The sequence below is a fragment of the Notolabrus celidotus genome, chromosome 19, assembly GCF_009762535.1.
Source record: "Notolabrus celidotus isolate fNotCel1 chromosome 19, fNotCel1.pri, whole genome shotgun sequence".
Classification (NCBI taxonomy): Eukaryota; Metazoa; Chordata; class Actinopteri; order Labriformes; family Labridae; genus Notolabrus; species Notolabrus celidotus.
In genome coordinates this window covers 4,284,318-4,304,890 of record NC_048290.1, presented here as the reverse complement: position 1 = coordinate 4,304,890, position 20,573 = coordinate 4,284,318, and the positions used below count along the sequence as shown (strand labels likewise).

The 20,573-nt window shown below is 41.2% G+C and overlaps 1 protein-coding gene across 3 annotated transcripts in view; it reads left to right on the top strand.

Moving 5' to 3' along the window:
* erbin (erbb2 interacting protein) overlaps window positions 1-20,573 on the top strand; it is a 102,395-nt gene that overhangs the window by 44,138 nt on the left and 37,684 nt on the right. For all 3 annotated transcript variants that reach the window (XM_034709240.1, XM_034709239.1, XM_034709238.1), the window contains exons 3-7: window positions 7,053-7,247; window positions 7,561-7,678; window positions 11,849-11,927; window positions 13,656-13,745; window positions 16,363-16,419. In XM_034709240.1, the coding sequence (XP_034565131.1) occupies window positions 7,062-7,247; window positions 7,561-7,678; window positions 11,849-11,927; window positions 13,656-13,745; window positions 16,363-16,419 (530 nt within the window). In that variant the 5' untranslated portion in view covers window positions 7,053-7,061. The remainder of the gene's footprint in view (window positions 1-7,052; window positions 7,248-7,560; window positions 7,679-11,848; window positions 11,928-13,655; window positions 13,746-16,362; window positions 16,420-20,573) is intronic.

Genomic DNA, 20,573 nt, shown 5'->3' with positions numbered 1-20,573 from the left:
TGTCGTACGGGATGCCGTTGACCAACGATTGTTTCAGACTCGTTTGGTGTGTTTTTTTTCTTTTCATCACTGGGTGGTTTTGATGTCACGTTAGTGCTTTGTCGCAGCTTCACGCTGTCTCTGTACTGTTCTTCGTGTCGCCTCTGTAAATGGTAGAAAAGATTAGATGTGTTGGAGTCGGTCGTAACGACTTGTTGGCGACATGTTTTGCAGATTACCGTTTTCTGGTCGACGTCCGACTTTTTAAAACCAAACCAAAGCCAAACCATGGAATTGCGGTTCCCTCTTTTCGGCACCAACTCCTCTTTCGGTTCTGTTTCCACTTTGTTTTCCGCTAAGCTCTCCGCTTCTGCCATGTTGTTACATCCATGCTCTATCAGTGCCGTAAACTAGTAGTTGTGAGTGACGTAAAAATGCTACCGCAAAGTAGTAGCGGTGCTGCAGCTTACATTAACCTGCATTCATCATCGTTCATACAATGTCAGTGAAGCAACAGAGCTAGACCAATACCCTACACATCAAAATAACGATATAAACGACAGAGGGTTATATCGTACGGTGGACGTTTTTATATTGCACTACGATTTATATCGTAATATCGCACAGCACTAGTGGCAAGTAACTATTACATTGATTTATAAATTAGCAGTGTTAAGCTTTAAAACATGTGCACAAGCTGATCAGATCATCCTTTATCCTAGTTTTGAAATCCTCCAATCGAATTAAACAGTCCAGTTTCAGGCGACCCTGAAGCTCAAACCAAGAAGACGGAGCAAAGACATTAAAAGCACTTTTACCAAAGACAGAGCGAGTCCGAGGAATGAATAAAAGAATCTGTCCATGGGACTGAAGGTGGCTATGGAGAGAATATTGTGTCTTTAATATGCAATCAAAAATAATGGATTTGAGAACAAAAAACTATTTTGCAAACAAAATTATGATTTGAAAAATATGAAATAATGCTATGAATAAAGGAAATATATTTGTAAATGTATCTTTATAAATCCACTCTTTTTTTGTTACAAACAAAATTATTATTCTCACGAACCACAGATTCGTTTGCGTTTCCAGGTTTTGCGTTTGCGTTTCCAGTTTTTGCGTTTCCAGTTTTTGCATTTGCGTTTCTACATAACTGTCATGGGCGGGACCTCCCCTGAGAGATGCAAGAAGCCTCCTGATTGGTCAGTCTCACTCAGAGAGACGGTGTGACAACTTCCGCCCCAACAAGTTGTTGCCGCGAAGGGAGACATATCAACATCGAGAAACAGATACGTTTTGCGTAACATTCCTGTCTATTTTCTGTCTTATTGGTGCTATTAAGGTTACACTTGTCGTTCGTTCTTCTGTTTCTCGATGTTGATATGTCTCCCTTCGCGGCAACAACTTGTTGGGGCGGAAGTTGTCACACCGTCTCTCTGAGTGAGACTGACCAATCAGGAGGCTTCTTGCATCTCTCAGGGGAGGTCCCGCCCATGACAGTTATAGAAACGCAAATGCAAAAACTGGAAACGCAAACGCAAAAACTGGAAACGCAAACGCAAAACCTGGAAACGCAAACGAATTTGTGGTTCGTGAGAATAATAATTTTGTTTGTAACAAAAAAAGAGTGGATTTATAAAGATACATTTACAAATATATTTCCTTTATTCATAGCATTATTTCATATTTTTCAAATCATAATTTTGTTTGCAAAATAGTTTTTTGTTCTCAAATCCATTATTTTTGATTGCATATTAAAGACACAATATTCTCTCCATAGGTGGCAGCCAGTGACAACTTTAGGAGTCAATAAGGAGCATAAATAAGACGGCAGCTCCTGGAGTATGGCCTTATAAAGAAAGACATACCAATGCTCCATTCTTCTGTTGTATAAGGAAGACAAGCCCACCTTCTCATACAAGATACAGTGATGTGTGCGGAAACCTAAACCAGAAACAAACCGCAATGCAGCATGGTACACAGAGTCCAACATTTTCAGAGAGGCTGAGGAAGCATGCATGTAAAGAACATCACCAGAGTCAGTTACAGATACAAAGGTTGATTGAATGAGCTTTGTACGCGCAGCAAAGGAAAAACAGCGTCTGTTTCTATAAAAGAAACCCAACTTCACCCTCAGTTTTTTAGTAAGACTCTCAATATGATGATTAAAAGAAAGATTTTCATCTAAGAGAAAACCCAAGTATTTAAATGATGGGACACATTCGATTTCCTCATTTGTGGAGGTGAAAATCTTAGACTCATTTTTCACCGTCCTCTTGGACTTGGAGAAATACATCACCTTAGTCTTGTCGGCATTTAAAACCAGCCTTAGTTTACAAAGATTCATTTGTACTGTGTCTTGATTTCATCAACACTCTGATGAAGGCGAGATAGTCCAAAGAGATTGTGGATTAAATCTTGGTGTCCTGGAAAGATGTATGTTGTGTTTTCTGATGCTTATAGAAGCTCTCTGCAGCTCCCTGTGCGCGCTCTCTCTCGCTGTATGAAATTATAGAATCATGACTAACGCCATGGGAGGCTATTAAGTTATATTTTGAGCAGCTACAAAAATATTCCCACCTACTTCGTCAGAAAAAGGCATGTTTGTGGAAAGATGAGCAAACATTTTCACGGATAAGAAGAAGACACTATTTTGCAGTAAATCCTTCCTTGTAGCAAAACTTGCAGAAACATGCGCTCACACCCACACATAGTCTGCAGTGAGAGTGCAGGGGGGTCAAGGCTATCACAATTTTACTGCTCAGTTATCCAGTCAGGGTACACAGCCAGTGAAGGACTTCTAGATTATGGTCTGTGGCGGCGTTCAGATTAAAACGAGGGGGGAGGAAAAGTCACATTCTCTACATGCTCTGAGGAACAAAGCCTCTTTTGACCAGCACACATTCCATATTACATACTGTACATGGTGAACATGTCTGCCTTGACTTTAAGCTCACTCTGAAGTTTACATTCACATCACTATAGCAAGTTAAGAGACAGGTTTACAGCTCATGCGCCCACCTTTCTCTGGAGCTTTCAAACAGATTGACAGCTGAAAGATCGTCTCTGTCTTTATCTCTTAATTTAGCAGGAGGGAGAGTTTCTGATAGTCAAGGAACAGGATCTCTGAAATGATTCATGGCCTACCTGTTTTGCATTTTTATTCTCGGCTTCAACTCAGCAGAGGATTCAGTAAACCCATGATGTTAAGCAGCTGTTAAGCAGTTTTTTTTTCCCACCTATGGAAATTTCAGAAGCAGAAAACAGCTTCTCCCTGAAGAAACAACAGTAAAGGGAAACTTGAAAATTAACATTTTATGTGGAGCTTCTCTGGGACGCTGTTTTTAGTGGATATACTTCATATGCCAGTTTTTAATACTTCATCAGTTGTGTAGAGGAGGGTTTCCAAACTTTTCAGCCTGCAAACCCCACTGCCCCTCAAAGTGATTTAATGTGGATTCATTAAGCTGGTCTGCAGAATTAGCCTACTTTATTCAAGCTTTATTTTTTATAGCATCTTTCATACAAATTAAATGCAATCCAAAGTGCTTTACAGCGATTGAAAACAAGAAAGAAGCAGAAATAGAATAATGGCAAGACATGTTAAAAAACAAAAATGGATTTAAAAAAAGAGACTTTAAAAAAGAGACTAATGCACACCGACAATAATAAAATATGTGTAATTAAAACAAGTTAAAGCGTCAAATTAATATTAAGAATATAATTTTTTTTTTAAATAAATCAATTAAAAAAGGATAAGGATAAAAGTTGAGAATAAAATTAAGGTGAAATGTCAATAAAACTGAGTAGATACATTTAAATGAATGAATGAATAAATAGATACAAATAAACAGCTAAAATTTGTAAAATAATAAAGCAACATTTAAATCAATATAACAGTAAAAAGTAAGTAATAAAATTGTAAAACTGTACATAAAAGCCAGACTGAATAAATACGTTTTTAGTTTACATTTAAATGTCTCAACATCTCTATCAGCTCCCCTCAGATCCTCTGACAGGCTGTTCCATAGTTTAGCATGTGTCTGTGTTTCCTCTGCCGTTATGAATTAACCTGCTGCTTCTGATGCTTTTGATAATTAACTGTTCGCTAACCCTAAACTTAGGAGTCATACGGCAAAAAGAAATGCAGAAAACTCATTGCAGTTTCTATTTTCAAAGTTTTATTTCAAGTTTAGCTACTATTTCTGTCTATTATTTACTATAAATGGGTAAAATAAAATATACTATTTTTAGATGCACTTTATTTGTTTTTTAATATTCTTTTATTTTGTTTGTTTTTATTTCTTTAATTTTTTTAAAATCATTTTTTACAGTGTTTTATGTTTTTCTTTATTATTTTATTATATTATATTAATTTCTTTTTAGTTTAATACATTTTTAATTTAGGCACTTTTGTCATTCAACTTTTTTTATTGCATTTTTTTCAGTATTTCTTTGTTCACCATGTGTTAACAAATTATATATAAGTAATACAAAACCAACAAAGCAAAGAAAAAAATAATAAATACAAAAAAATACAAAAAAAACAGGAATAAAAAAATACAATAATAAACAGTACAAACAAAAAGGAAGATAAACAAAATAAAACAAGGTGAATAAACAAAAATAAATAAGAATAATAAATATTTTTAAATAACTTAAAAAAAAAAAACATTCTGGAAGACATCCCACGACCCCCCCATTTGTGTCGCGCAACCTTCAAAGGGTCCCCGACCCACACGTTGGGAACCCCTGGTGTAGAGTACTCCTGCACTGCATTGTGACAGATCAGCTGTAATCCATCTACAACTTTGGCAAGAGCACCAGCAGCCCAACACTTTAGAGGAAATAATAGAGTTGAGTGTGCATGATGCAAACCCACGGCTGTTTGGAAAGGTCTTTCTACAACAGAGACTCTGCCCTGAAGAGCCATTGCTCATCCTCTGATGCTGCTGCATTGCTCACACTGTGGTTCCTTTACACCACATTCTGAATCGGATATTTACTTTTTCAAGAGCAGTTCCCCAAAAAAAGAGAACCTCTGAATCAAACGACGATACTATATTATATAAGGGGAACTCCAGAATTTGTCATCATCGGGTGTTATTCAAATATTCTTGTCCAATTTACGGCTTACACCTACAGTCTGTTTAACATAGGACCGCAAACCGCCTACAGCTTCTCAGGAAACTTTACATTCGTAAGAAGCAAGCGGCAACATCCGTTCTCAAAATGTGATGCCTGTGAGGAAGTGTAATAAACTGCAGTTCATGGAGCGTCCACTAGAGGCTGGCTGCAGAAACACAGGAAACCACATACACACCCATTCAAAAAAAGACGATCTTTACAGCAGAAATAAACATGTTTACAGCCTGGTACAAAAGACGAGTGTAGTCTGGATAGCTCATTACTTGATCGGCACACACTGTACGGGGGTGAATTTTTGACTTGATTGACAGGCGGGAACACTGTAGCTGTTGGCTAGGAGGCTCAAAGCCCGCCTCTTTACGTCACAATCGCTCAACAGAAGTTATGTTGAGTTCAACATTTCCAATATGGCTGCCACCGACAATAGACTTCAAAACAGCACTTCAGAAACAGATGGGTGACGTTCATAATTATACAGTCTATGGTAAGAAGTCTCCACTTAAACCACAAAAACATCACAGAAAGTAGACCCATTGAAGTCCTGCAGACTTTAATCCAAACTTGATGATTATGTAGCGTAATGAGACTTAACTCCTACAACTAAAGGAGCATAAAGCACAAGTCTGAGTCTTTGTTCCTCAAATCCTGAACGGTATCTACGATGGAGCTTGATTGTACATTTTGTAATGATTCACTGTCTCACTTTGCTCTTGAACACTGCGTTGTTGTTGAATTATTGTGGGTAACAGGACTGTTTAAAAACAAAAAAATGTAGGCTACTTTTTGGCTTGAATGTCAAATGTAGTTTTGTCAACATGTTCCATGTTTAAAGCAACAGTTGGAGTTTTACAGAGATTTTTAAAAGAAATGAATAAGCAGGCTCCAAAGTGTTGTCTCTTAAATCTTTAGCAACCTCCCTTTAAATGTAGAGAACAATCTGCCCTCCAAACACTCACTGGATGAACTCCACTAACATTTGCTGTGGTGCTACTTCAACTGGCTCCAGTCCTTACTCCAAATCCACATCAGATCTTACATCATACCGGGAGACTATCCAAGTGGCCACAAGGGAAAAAAATCAAACTTCTCAAATATGAATAACATTTACTTCATCTATAAGTCTAATCTAAGAGCGCTGGCTGCTTAAATCTGATTTCAAGTGCTTGTTGCAAACCAGGGAGACATGAGCAGACGATTGCCGATCTTATAAAATCTTAAGTTCATCCAGTGCAATGAAATGGTTCTGCACCGCAATCTGACAGTGAGATTGTTTTGAGGGCATGAAGTTGAATCTTAGTTTCTCATGCCTCCTGTGTGGGAGAGCCATACCACAAGAATATGTCATAACAGACGTCTACGTCATCACCGCAGGAACCCACGCAGATAGGTTGATAATGTCTGGATGCACATATCCTATCTGATCACTTCTAAATAAAAATAAACAGCTTGTTTGATTTGAGACAAAAAAAGATGAGACTTCCATTCTTATCTTTTTAGTTTAACGAGTCAGGACTCAGTTCTAGTTAACGCTTCGGAGAATAAATCACATTCTCATATTTATGTCTTCATTTGTTTCGTTCAGTGACTCATTTGCGTCTGTGACTGCTGACAATCATCTGTTCTGTGGAAGGAAACCACAAAACAACGTATGAGTTCTGTCCTGGCAAATAGGGCTGCAGTCACATGGTCGTGGATCAGATGTACAGATCAGATATCAAGATCTGTGTGTGAGTGAGTGAGTGTGTGAGTGTGTGTGTGTTCAAGAGGGCTTATTTTTAAACTGCACTAAAACGATTACATGTGTGTTACGTAGGAGGTGCGAAGGTAAAAAGGAAAAAGAAGCAGTAGAAAGATGCCCACCTCCTCATCTCTTCCTGATCCTACTCCCTGCCCTGTTCTTATCTGCTGTGTTTGCCCCTCTCCAGTGCCTGAGGATGTCCAAGCGGAGTTTGTTTGTTCGTCTGGTGCCGTGCCGCTGCTTGCGGGGTGAGGAGGAGGCAGTAACATCGCTGGACTACTCCCACTGCAGCCTGGAGACTGTTCCTAAGGAGATCTTTAGCTTTGAGAAGACTCTGCAGGAACTCTACCTCGATGCCAACCAGATCGAGGAGCTGCCTAAAGTAAGTCACACACACACACACACACACACGGATGTATAGAACTTTATGTTTATGCTCTACATAAAATCTTTCATAAGTACATGAAAGCATCTCTCCCGAGGCCCTGAGTATAGACTCTCTGCGGGCGAAACTAGTTTATCTCCATGAAAAGCTTGCATTGTGGACTTCATTCATATTCATTTCAAAAGCAGAGCCTCTGAATGATGCAACGGAACAATGAGGCCATTCAAAACTTTTCATATTTTGCAGCATATTCTTGGTAAACAATGCATTTCTTGATAAAACTGTATTATCTCTTCTCTCCCTCCACCAGCAACTGTTTAACTGCCAGCTCCTCCACCGGCTGAGCATGCCAGATAATGACCTCACGGTGTTGCCGGCAGCGATCGCAAACCTCATCAACCTCAGGGAGCTTGATGTCAGCAAAAACAGTAAGCAGGATGGACACTTTAATTTACAGTGCACCTCTACGTTGTCTGCAGATTCAGGTCAGATGTATGTTTGACTGGCAGGTTAATGAGTCATGTAAACCTGTTGCATCACATCACGTCGCTGAGACCTGAAATCTAACCACACACACACGGGTTCAGTGACCTGTGAAGTACAACTGTGTAGCCATCCTAGCCGTCATCGTATTGCTAACGGCGTCCATCATAAGGATGAATTTCTCCTGAAAGATTTCAATAACTGACTCCACATGTAGATTGCAAGATATTCTAAGGTAAAACGCCACAGCTTGTCTCATTTACCTCATGTTGCATCACAGAACTGATGTGACGGATAAGGGAAGTGGACAAGCTCAGACCTGCAGAACACCACACACTGTCTTCTGTTAAAGCTTCTTAGAGCTGCTTCTCACTTTAGAGAGCACATTCAAGCGTTTGTAACCACTTTTGGCATCACCTCTGGTTTGTGATCCATCATTTTGAGACTTGAGTTTTGCAGTTCGACCTTTGCCGTTTTTGGTTTTTGAAGCCAGAAGTGAACGCATCCGGATGAGAGGGCGGATCTAGCGTGAGGCGAGGGGTCAGCCAACACTAGAGCTCCATAAACGGATATAACACAGAATCTGTTGGCAAGGAGCAACACGCTTAGTTTCAACAGAGTGTTCGAATGTGAAGCGTTACTTTTGGTTTGCTGCAAGAAAAGGGAAACACATACGCTTACTGACCACGATGGACATTAAACTTAATAAGATTGCATGTAACACTTGTCAAAGATGTTATCCTTTCCTTCCTGTTCCTTTCTCCCACACAATGTTAAGAGTTGGAATCTAAAAAGTGACCACCACAGGCCAATATGAAGTCTTTATTACTATTCCCACATCATCTGAAGAACTGAAAATTGGCCCTCTGAGACTGTGAAGACATCACATGACAACCTTTGTGTTCCAAAGGTTGGCAAATGCTAAGCTACCAGCCAAAGCTAGCTGTAGCTACATTGTTAAGAAAAGTGTAACTGTAGTATTGATTGGAATAATAATTTTAGCTTGAACAAGCTTTAAAGAGAAAGTGTGGAATAAATGCAGGAAAAAAATGATGCCTCCTAGCATGTAAATCCAAAGGGAGGGACACATGAAAGAAGAGATGCACCAGTGTGTCAATGGAATACAACATCCCCTCCAGCTACCTTAGTGACCTTTTCACCCTATACTTCAGCATCGAATCGACAGCGTAGCCTACACTGGAGGTCTGTGTAGCTCCTGTACCTACCCATGTAGCTGACGTGCACCTCCTCCAAAATGTAACTACCCGTAGAATTGACGCGGACAGCAAGCCATGTGATTGGTCGGCTCATGGCATTGTATTTCCTGCATTTACAGCACTTCCGGGATCCATCAGAGCCCATTTTAAAGAGTCCGTTTTCACAGCAGAATTAAACATATTTACAGCCTGGTACAAAAAATATATTTCACATCACATCTTATATATTTAGTGACAACTATGCAGGCGGTGAATTCCATACAACTTGTGTGTTTTGGTTATATTAAGGCTGAGAGTTAGGCACAAATTAAGAGTGGCTGATTTGACTACACTGAGGTTTCAACTCTACCTCTTAGCCTGTTTTTGGATTAGCCTCAAGCCTGTTTTATACTTCTGCGTCAAAACGACGGCGTAGCCTACGCAGAGGCCTACACACGTTGCGGACATGCACCTCCTCCAAAATGCAACTATGCATAGAATAGATCCCCTCTCATCAGCCGTGTATTTCATCTCCTCCTCTCTATTCTTCATGTAATCATGTCTGCATGATAAACAGCAACATGTATCAGCTGTAGATGAACATAGCATACTCTGAATCGCTGTGGAAAAGTAAACAGAGATCGTAGCGGGGCTGGAAGGAGGCGACCGGCTATCAGAGAGACCGCACTACCCTCAAGCACAAGTATGTGGTGCTCACGTCCGCAGAAGTCTAAACCAGCCTTGAGTTTTACGTATGAGGCAGGACAACTTCAGCTAAATACTTGCAGCTGGGTAGCACCTACCTGGAGTCAATACTAATAAGCATGTAGATAAACTCAGGCTTTCCACTGTTTATATGGGCACTAAATTATTAGCGCTGTGCTGCGTGGCTGCATCAGAAGTTAGTTTCCACTGTGTCTCTCTCTTGTCATATGCAATGCTATAGGAAAATGACTTATGTTGGCTGTATTGTAGCAGGTGTTTGTGCATTCAGGATTGGGACACACGTCTCCCACTCGGCTGCATGCCTCTGTTTAAGGTATCGACATCAATCGGTCATACTGCCTCCATTAGCTGCAACAGACCTTGAACAAACTTTGCAGCAGTCTGTGGTTCATTCAAGATCTGACACCGCAGAACCAAACCGGTTCCAAACGACCGCCAATACTGTGTCACTGTGCCTTATTTTGGAACAAACGCTTCATTAATGCTGGCAGCTCTGTTGTTGTTACGTGTGTCTCTGCAGAAAGGAAACAAGAGGGGAGGGTGTGAAGTATGAGAGCCCACAGAGGAACCAAAAATACAAAGTAATCGATTCAATCTATTGATTGTAGATGCCAGTAGCCGATGTTTATCCCTATTAAATTGCTACTTATGTTTATCGCATCACTTAAAGGTTGATTATTCATCTGTTGGATGAACTCTGCCAACATTTTCTTTCACATTTGACCAAGAAAATAAATCAGACTGAGAGTATTACACCACCTCTGAGAAAGATCAGTTGCATGCACTTTATAGGACATGTTCCAGTGACCTTTTGACAAGAGGGATGACCAGCAACAATCTTACAACACCAAACCACATCAGTCATTTGAGAAACAAACACAAAGAATTACAGAAGTATGCAAAATACTTAAGAATAAGCCTTTTTTATTGTTTATTTCTTTAAATTAGACCATAACTTACAAAAAGGACGTCATGTTGTATTGATTAAGACTTAAACTGTCCACTGAAGTTATTAATAATGTGTTAAATACATGTTTTTTAAAGGCTTACTTATGATAGACTTCTCTGAATGGCCGTTAAAAAAGAAAAACAAGTTCTTCAGCGTTGGTTTCACTTTGCAGACCTCAAAGGTCACTTTGAGCATCACGTATGTCTCCGACACAAACTGAGGAAACATCTGCACAAGGTGATTCAGCTCAGAGTGCCTCGTCGATGGTTTCACTGAGAGGGAAAGTGACAGCAGTTGTCAAAGTGTGACATTTACCTTCTTTGAAGATAAACATTTGCACTGTTCAATGTGTTGGAGAGAGCTTTGTACTGGAAGTCCTTTCAATTTCTGCCTGTTTGATGAGAACTTTCCGCTGTCAGTGTTGTCCCCGGCTGACATTTAGAACAAAAACCAGCTGCAAGGTGTCTGACAGGTCTCTGTTATGATGCCCAGATGCGTGAGCGATCACTCAGGTGGCTCTGCTATTGTGAAAACATGCTCCTGTTGCTTTTTTTTTTACATAAGGTTGAGCAGTATTTAATGTTGAGATCATCGAGAAAGTGGTAACACTGCAGCTAGCGGCATCAGGTACTTGATGATCACTGTGCAACCTTGAAGCTAAGCAGAACAGAAAAGGAGCGTGCATGCTCAGCGAAACCCTTTCACGGAGGAGAAAAAGAAGGTTAAAAGGTAGATCTAATATAAATGGATGAGCGTGCAGACGGCCTGGATTAAACCAATGTTGAAGGATGATGTTGTGTTGTCATGATCCAGAGCTGCATGTGCCCTGCTGACATTAAAAGAAGCTTATCTTCCCTTACAAAGCACTCCACTTTAAGTGTTGTGGACACAAAACAAAGTGGGTGGAAATAAAACCTCAAGACTCTGCGACATCTCATTCATGCAGCGATCACACAATGAAAACATCATGAGAACTTTTTTTTATCTCTCAGTATTTCATCTTCTTCTCTTTGGCTCTTCTTGATTATGTCACCTCAGGCGCTCTCGTGTGTGGTGTTGAAGAAAGGGAAGGTGCTGCAGAGTCTTTCTGCTTGCACCTGTTTAACATTCACACAGCTTCTCCTGCAGAGCATAATCAAGATGGCTTCATTATGCCTCATCTTCTGGGGTCATTTGTTGTGTTAGCAGTTAAAAAGTCAGTTAAAGGAGCCTTACACTTTTTCCTGTCATCATTTTCTCTTCAGGTATCCAGGAGTTTCCTGAAAATATCAAGAATTGCAAAGTCCTAGCGGTTGTAGAAGCGAGCGTGAACCCCATTTCCAAGTGAGTACCGCCCACCTTCATTTTCAACATAAATAAACCTCATTTTAATCCAGTGTTGCAGGTTGTTTCCATTATTTTTTAACATGTCTGTGCTTTAGTTTGAGAGTTGCATCCCCTGCACACATACAGCTCTGGAAAAAATTAAGAGACCACTGCACATTTTTCTGAAATCAGCATCTCTACATGTATGACAGCCATTCCATTCCAGTGTATGTTGAATTCCAACACAAGCACACCTCATTCTACTTAATGAGGTACTGATTAGGTGATAACCTGAAACAAATCTTATTTAACGAGCAAAAGTATAAAAACCACTGCTGAGGTCATCACTATTCTCTTGCAATAGGACCAGCTGGATGGCAAAAACAGTGCTAGTAGTACCTCTAAAGTAATTGGAATCAAAAAAATAACTATTTACCATGCCAAAAGAGTTGAAAAGAAAAGTTTTGACTGAGGAAAAGAAGGGTTCAATTCTGGCTTTACTGGCAGAGGGATACAGTGAGCGTCAGGTTGCTTCCATCCTTAGAATGTCTAAGACGGCTGTTCATAAGAACAAGGTCAAGCAGCAGACATTGGGGACAACAAAGCTACAGACCGGCAGAGGGCGAAAACGACTCTCCACTGACCGGGATGACCGTCAACTCATTCGAATGTCACTCAACAACCGTGAGGATGACATCAAGTGACCTACAAAAAGAATGGCAAATGGCAGCTGGGGTGAAGTGCACGGCAAGAACGGTTCGAAACAGGCTCCTAGGGGCAGGGCTCAAGTCGTGTAAAGCAAGAAAAAAGCCCTTCATCAATGAGAAGCAGAGGAGAGCCAGGCTGGGGTTTACAAAAGACCATAAGGATTGGACCATAGAGGACTGGAGTAAGGTCATCTTCTCTGATGAGTCCAATTTTCAGCTTTACCCAACACCTGGTCGTCTAATGGTTAGACGGAGACCTGAAGAGGCCTACAAGCCACAGTGTCTCGCACCCACTGTGAAATTTGGTGGAGGATCGGTGATGATCTGGGGGTGCTTCAGCAAGACTGGAATCGGGCAGATGCGTTCTGCTTTCCTTCTGCTCTGAAAATGTTCCCCAACTCTGAGGATTGGTTTTTCCAGCAGGACAATGCTCCATGCCACACAGCTAGGTCAATCAAGGTGTGGATGAAGGACCACCCGATCAAGACCCTGTCATGGCCGGCCCAATCTCCAGACCTGAACCCCATTGAAAACCTCTGGAATGTGATCAAGAGGAAGATGGAGGGTCATAAACCATCAAACAAAGCTGAGCTGCTTGAATTTTTGCGCCAGGAGTGGCATAAAGTCACCCAACAGCAATGTGAAAGACTGGTGGAGAGCATGCCAAGACGCATGAAAGCTGGGATTAAAAATCAGGGTTATTCCACCAAATGTTGATTTCTGAACTCTTCCTACGTTAAAACATTAGTATTGTGTTGTTTAAAAATGAATATGAACTTGTTTTCTTTGCATTATTTGACGTCTGAAAACACTGCATCTTTTTTGTTATTTTGACCATCTGTCATTTTCTGCAAATAAATGCTCTAAATGACAATATTTTCATTTAGAATTTGGGAGAAATGTTGTCAGTAATGTTCATTTTACTCAGACACATACCTATAAATAATAAAATCAGAGCAACTGTTAATTTTGCAGTGGTCTCTTAATTTTTTCCAGAGCTGTATATAATGTCTAATTTGATTGATCGATGTGTTCGCAGGCTCCCAGAAGGCTTCACCCAGCTCCTGAGTCTGACGCAGCTCTACCTGAATGATGCCTTCCTCGAGTTTCTACCAGCCAGCTTTGGCAGGTCAGTGTGTTCCCCTCTGCTTTGGATCAGTGTTAAAATGTTTCTTACAAACTGTACAAAGTGTGCACTGAAGCCGCTGACCGTGACTCTAAGTGAATATTTGGTGGGAAGCCACTTGCAGAAGTGGACATTGCTCCAACAGCACAGGGTTTATCTGATTATGAATCATGCTGTATGCATTTTATTAAAACATATGAAATCATGCCCCAAAACATTAAAATGTAGTGAAAGCATTGCACAAAATATACTGCACATTTGAAACACGGCTTGAAAAGGTAAGATCAGGAAGGGGGATTTCCTCTCACTGTAACATACTGACAAGATCTCTGTTATATAACATCAGTGATGCAGCTTTTGAACAAATAAAGTTGCTTTCTGTTTGGTAACATGACTAAACCCATACTTAGAATAAATGTTAGTAGAGGGGGAATACAGCAGTGTCTATGGCAGGATGGATACACAGCTAATGATGTGTTAAATTAAAGGAGCAGACTGTAATTTGTATTGTATTCATTATTTTAAAGCAGCAGATTTTACAGCTGCTTTAATCAATATTTTTGATTGAGCATTGTAACTCATATTGCACAGCCCTAGCATCCTTAGTAGGAAAATGCTCTGGGGTTGTACTCAACACATTCAGCTCATCAGAAAGACGCAGTTGAGGCACAGATTCAGCTTAATGGATAAGTCGGGTGACCAGGGTTGGATGTAATTCCTCCACTCTCTCTCCATCCACTGTCCTCCCCTCTTTAAATAAAGGTGTAAAATCCCAACAGTATAACTTTAAAGGTGACATATCATGCAAAATGGACTTTTTAATGGTTCTCTACCTGCTAGGCATGCTAGTTGTAGGCTGTCTTAATAAACACAAAGGTCGGTTTTACTCCCCACGTCTGCAGATTTGAAGATCTAGTGGATGATTTTTATTTATCATGGATAAGTGCTAGCGCTAGTTAGCATATCTACATAGCTACATGTCGTAGCTGTAGCTGTGTACCAAGACACACGTCAACATACTGATAAATAAAACAACAAGAAACACTGAATCTGTGACCAATCCTTCAGAAAGGTCCTGCTGCCTTTCTGGTAGAGGTCGGTTTTACTCCCCACGTCTGCAGATTTGAAGATCTAGTGGATGATTTTTATTTATCATGGATAAGTGCTAGCGCTAGTTAGCATAGCCACATAGCTACATGTTCGTAGCTGTGTACCAAGACACACGTCGACATACTGACAAATAAAACCACAAGAAACACTAAATCTGTGACCAATCCTTCAGAAAGGTCCTGCTGCAGGCGCCTCTCCGTCAGGATCAGATTCTGGATCAGCTTCAGAGGGTTGAAGTAACGTGATCTCTGAGCAGCCGTGTATATTCAGCCAACATGTAAAAATTAGATCAACGTGCTGGAGAGCCGAGGCACATCCACTTCCTGAGGGGGCGTGGTCAGAGAGAAAACAGTGTTCTGAGGAGGACTGAAGAAGAGGGCTTTTCAGGCAGACCAAAATCTGATTTCAAAGTGTTTTTTTGAGCATAAACTTTAAAGACATGTTTTGTGGACCTCTTAGACCAATATATATTGATGAAAAAAGGGTGATATGTCACCTTTAAATTAAAAAAAAGGAATGAAGAGACAGTAATGGGAGTATCTGCTCAACCGAGTGACTGGCCACACACAAGACCGCTTTTAAATCCTGACCGATTGGAGACCACACACGAGGACAGTTCCAACTAACTCTTAACATTTCAATCCGAGACGATTGCAGAAGACCGCTCGACCACACACTTAAGGTTTGTGGTAGTTGTGGCAAATAGGGGCTTAAATCAGGCCTTAAATTGATGAGTGTGTGGCCGTCCTGAGACATGTAGCTGCTAAAGAGATAGATAATTCCCCTAGGAGTTTGTTGAGACCAAAGTAGAGCCAAAGAAAGAGTGTTATTGGATTCATCTTTGTCATGTTATCACCAGAAGTATGGCTCCAAAGCACTATTTCTTTCTGTACAAGTTTATAAGGCCTTTAAATGTTAAAGAATGTAATGCTCTATTATGTGCCTCATTTATTTATCTCCTTGTTTTGATATGCTCAATTTTTCATGGTTTCTTTTCTTACACGCCAAGAGCAACCGGTCTCTTGAAACCAGCCGGATCAGTGATGCTCTCATTGTTCAATGTTTTAAACAACTCGTGCTGCCGAGCTTCCTTATGACGCCGAACATTTGACGCACTTATTCGGCCCATAGGCATCTGTCCTCACACTACTTCCTTTATGGTCCCCCTACTTCAGCGCTACAGAGATGATGCTGTGTTCTTAGAAATGAAATGACCACGGAGTGCACGTGTGATGCAGCTGGTCTGAAGCTGAAAAACAGAGCAGAGGAAACCATCAGAGGAAATTATAGCTGAGTGTAGGGCAGAGGGTAATGAAGGTTCCCTTTTCTCAGAGGTACTGAAGAATCATTATCATGTGCAAGTAAGACAAACACAGGGTGTCAGCTCACAATTACAGTGAATAAATAGAGGATACTGCGATATGAAGATCACCTGTTGGACAGTAGTTCAAATATTAAACCTGGTTGTTTGCTCTCACTCATTATGATGTTGACTTTTACTTTGTTGCAGGTTGACTAAACTACAGATCTTGGAGCTGAGGGAGAACCAGTTAAAGATGTTGCCAAAGTAAGTTGTTTTTGCTTTTTATGGTTTCCCAAATGAAACGTAGAAATGTAATCTGGTCTTTAATGCACTCTGCTGTATCACTAATGTTTCTGACAACAGCTAGATGGTCCAATTTTATTGCACCCAATCCAGAGAATTGACTCTTATGCTCCTTCTTCTCACTTCAGATCCGCTCTGAACTTCTTTATATACTCATATAAGTCTCATGTTTACCTTCGTAATAGCTCTTTATTGCCTTTCTCCTTCTTTATACCTTACGGCCAAATTCCACCACATCCGTGTCCGGTCTGTCTTCGATCTGTCTTCGATCTGTCACGGCACCAGACCTTATAGGTTTCTATTCTAGTCAATGTGTTAACTTCCACTGGATCCACTCTGTTGTGTTCCGGTTGCATCTCTGATCCAGCAAGTCGGAACGCAACGGATCAGATACGCAAGACTTCTATTTTTGCCGGATGCCGGAGCACAACGCATCAATTCCAACAGAGCAGATGGAGCGGGACAGGAAGTCAGGCACCAAAATGAAAACATCCAGTTAATTTCAGAATAAAACACTCTGTGTTATCACCAGATCGCATTTCACTGAACTATGGCCTGGAGTCAACAGGTCAGAGGTTTTCAGAGGACCAGAAAGACAACATGGATGAGGAGAGGAGTCAGATAATACTTGATTCAGTGATTACCGCAGGAAAACCTCGGTCACATGACTCCAGCTGTCCGGCGGTCCTGCTCCGTGCTGCATTCTGAAATCGCAACCGGTATGTGTTGACGGACAAGAGAGCACGGAGCAGGACCGCAACGGATCAGACACGGATCTGGTGGAAGTCCTGTGTTAGATTTCCTCTCAGTAAGGGGAGTATAAGTGTGTGCCCTGCTATTATTCAGTGATGAAATCAGAAAGAAGAGTTTTTAGAGCTCATTTCAGCAGCAAACTGAGTTGCACTACCTTTTGCGACTGTCATCTTTCTCCATGATTATAGACAGCTTTCTGATTTTGGGTCATTTGAGACTTTGCATAGTTTACAGCCTACCACAGTTTCTGCCCCTGTGTTGCTGTGTACACAGTGATTTGACAGACTATGTTAGGGTATGTGGGACATATTGGTATTGAATAGATCCGTGTGGGCACATGAAACACTTTGCAAAAACAATACTTTAACTTAAATTTCTGAATCTCAAACTTTTTTTTTTTTCTCATATTTTTGGGCATTTTTGCTTACAGCTGAAGAGAAACAGGAAATGTGGGTAGCAGAGAGTGGGGGAAGATATGCAGCAAGCGGTTGAGGCCGTGACTTGAACCTGCAACCGCTGCGACGAGGACTATAGCCTCTGTATGTTGGGCACACGCCTAAACCGCTATGCTAACAAAGTATAAACCATTTCTGAAATAATTTAAGAACATAGTTTGTCCAGCAAATTACGCTTCACCTATTGGTTTAGAACAACTCCCATCACCGCTTGCAGAACATGTACAGAGAGGAGCTGAACAGACTTGAGCTGGTTGATTACAAATAATCAGGTCAAGTTATTTTAAAAGGAACCACTCGTCTTGAAACGTTTGCAACAATGATGCACAGTACACAAAGAAAGAAGAGTCTGTATTGACTGATTGCTGGTAATCAGGTGAATTTCTCCTCTAAAAGCCCATCCTCAGTCCTCCTCCTCTCAGTTAATGATAAATTGTTGAGTTTTAGCGTGCAGGTCTAGATTTTCACTCACACTTCCTCTTTATCTTCCCCTCTCAAAAAACCCCTGCAGTGTCTCTGCTATGTCCTCCAATCTGCCTCTTTTTTTTTCACCGAACATCCCCTCCCCACCCCTCTAACTGTAGTATTAAATTCCATGGTGTTACATAAGAGCCCCCTTTCTTTGGCTGCTTGCTGTGGCAGGTTTTATAATCCTCCGCCGAGACAGCGCTGAGGGTTATTTCACCATCAGAGGAGAACCACTGGGAGACAAAAACGTCCCACAAATATTTGAGAAAGCTCCAGGTGATTGTGAGAGAAGTTCCTTTCTGTTTCCGTCCTCTCTCTCATGCATCGCTTGCTGCACCTTTTTTTGTTTTTTGTCCTTCCCATTTTTCTCAGCAAAAAGCTGCATCCCTCTTTGCCTTTTTTGTCCTTCCTCCCTCTGGCGGAGTGTCTGTTATCACTCGCTCTCCTTTTCTTATTTCTGTCTGACTGACAGACAGGCCTGTGCCGCAGCTCTGAGCAGATCCTCTCCTCTCCTCCCGCTGTGTTTATGTGACAGAGGCCAGACCCGTTAAAAGCTGGAGCTCTAACAAAGAAAGGGACTAATGACTGGGAACGTTGCCAGAGTAACACACAAGCATTTCAGAGATGTAAACAAATGTGTGCGTGCACAGAGGGGCGCTGCAGAAGTCTTTTCAGGGCTCCCACGTACAAAGTGCTGCCTCTTTTCTCTCACACACGGAGCCCATGCATGAACCCTAACGTTAGTCTGTACTTTTAAAGAAGGATGCTGCGTTCCTCTCTCCTCGGGGTCAAAAGGCAAAGTGTGAACTCGCTCTGTAGACGAGCCAGCGCGCCTCATTCTTACTTACCCCCTTCAGCTCACACGGGGGTCGCTGGTGTTCTTGCCAACTTTGAGGTAAGAATGTGACAAAGTTGGCCGCCGATCAAGAACATCTACATAATAGTTTTCACATTGCAGCGAGCACTTAAAAACACTAAAGGGCTTAAATCATATCTGTAATTTGTGCCGCGTGTCTTACATTCTCCTTTTATGAGGAGCAGCGAGAAAACAAAACAGACTCCACTGAAGTGTCGGTGGGGCCTCTTCTTTCCACTCCTCTGCTCAGTCTCACTCCTCCCCGTGTTCGGAGAGTTCATGCCCGCTGCGAGAGGATCATCGTTTCTGTTCCCAAACACAACTCTGTACGTCTCCATTTCATCTACACTCACTGTCTCTCTCCGTTACTTTGACTTGAAGTCATATTTAGTTGAACTTTTGATCCCCTCTTAAGAAACTTCTCATCCAAACATCTTCACCGCTGTTTAAAAAGAGAAACGGAGATTTACGAGGCGGTCTGCCGAGTTTATGAGCGTTTGTGGGATTAGAGAAGTTAAGCTAAAGGACAGTTGAGGCTTTAATGAATATCTATATATATAAGTGTGTGAACGTACGCCCATATAAGGAGAGACTTTATGCTCCTTTCACTTGTCAATAATCCATTATAAGTGTTAGGTGAAGGTGTCAGTGTTCACTGTTAGGCCTGCTGGAACAAATACAATCATTCAGTATGCATATTCTGCCTGAGTTCTACAATTTGAACCGTTAATCCACCAAGTGCTTTGTGAACAGTTTAGCGGAATGCCCTTTAATCCGTCAAACTCAGACGATGGAAAGAACAGTGAATGACCTGTGTGTAAATAACTCCTGTAGATCTAAAGCTCTACTTCTTGATATTTTGACCTCTTTACAGCATGTGTGTGTGTGTGGGTTTAAAGTCAGTGTAAAGGAGCGTGTGATGCAGCCTCTACGAAGGGCAGGAGCGCTACATGAAAGTATAAGAGTTCACTTTAATCAATCAATCTTTATTTGTATAGCGCCAAATCACAACAAACGTTATCTCAAGACGCTTTTACAAACATAGGAGGTCTAGACCACTCTATGTCAAATTATGAACAGAGACCCAACTTCAAGACAGGGTAAGACTCAGTCTGACCCCACCTTAATCCATCATGGGCGAGATTGTGGATGGTCTTGAATGTTAACAGAAGGACTTTGAACTGAATACGGAACTGAACAGGGAGCCAGTGGAGCTGTTGGAGGACAGGAGTGATGTGGTGGATGGAGGGGGTTCGGGTAATGATACGGGCAGCTGAATTCTGGACCAGTTGGAGTTTATGGAGGGATTTGTGAGGGAGGCCGAAGAGGAGAGAGTTGCAGTAGTCCAGACGGGAAGTGACAAGGCTGTGGACAAGGACGGCGGCAGCTCTACACAATATTTTATCCAGTTTCTACAAAATCTGTTCTACAAAGTGTCATTTTGATTCTTATTTGTAAGGTTTAAAGCCTGGTATGCTCTTTTACCTTCCTAAAAGTAAGGGAATAAATCAAATGGGGGTCTTCTTGACTTGTGCTTTGAGTTTTTCAGTTTCAGATGTCAGCCTATATTTCTTTCGTTGTGT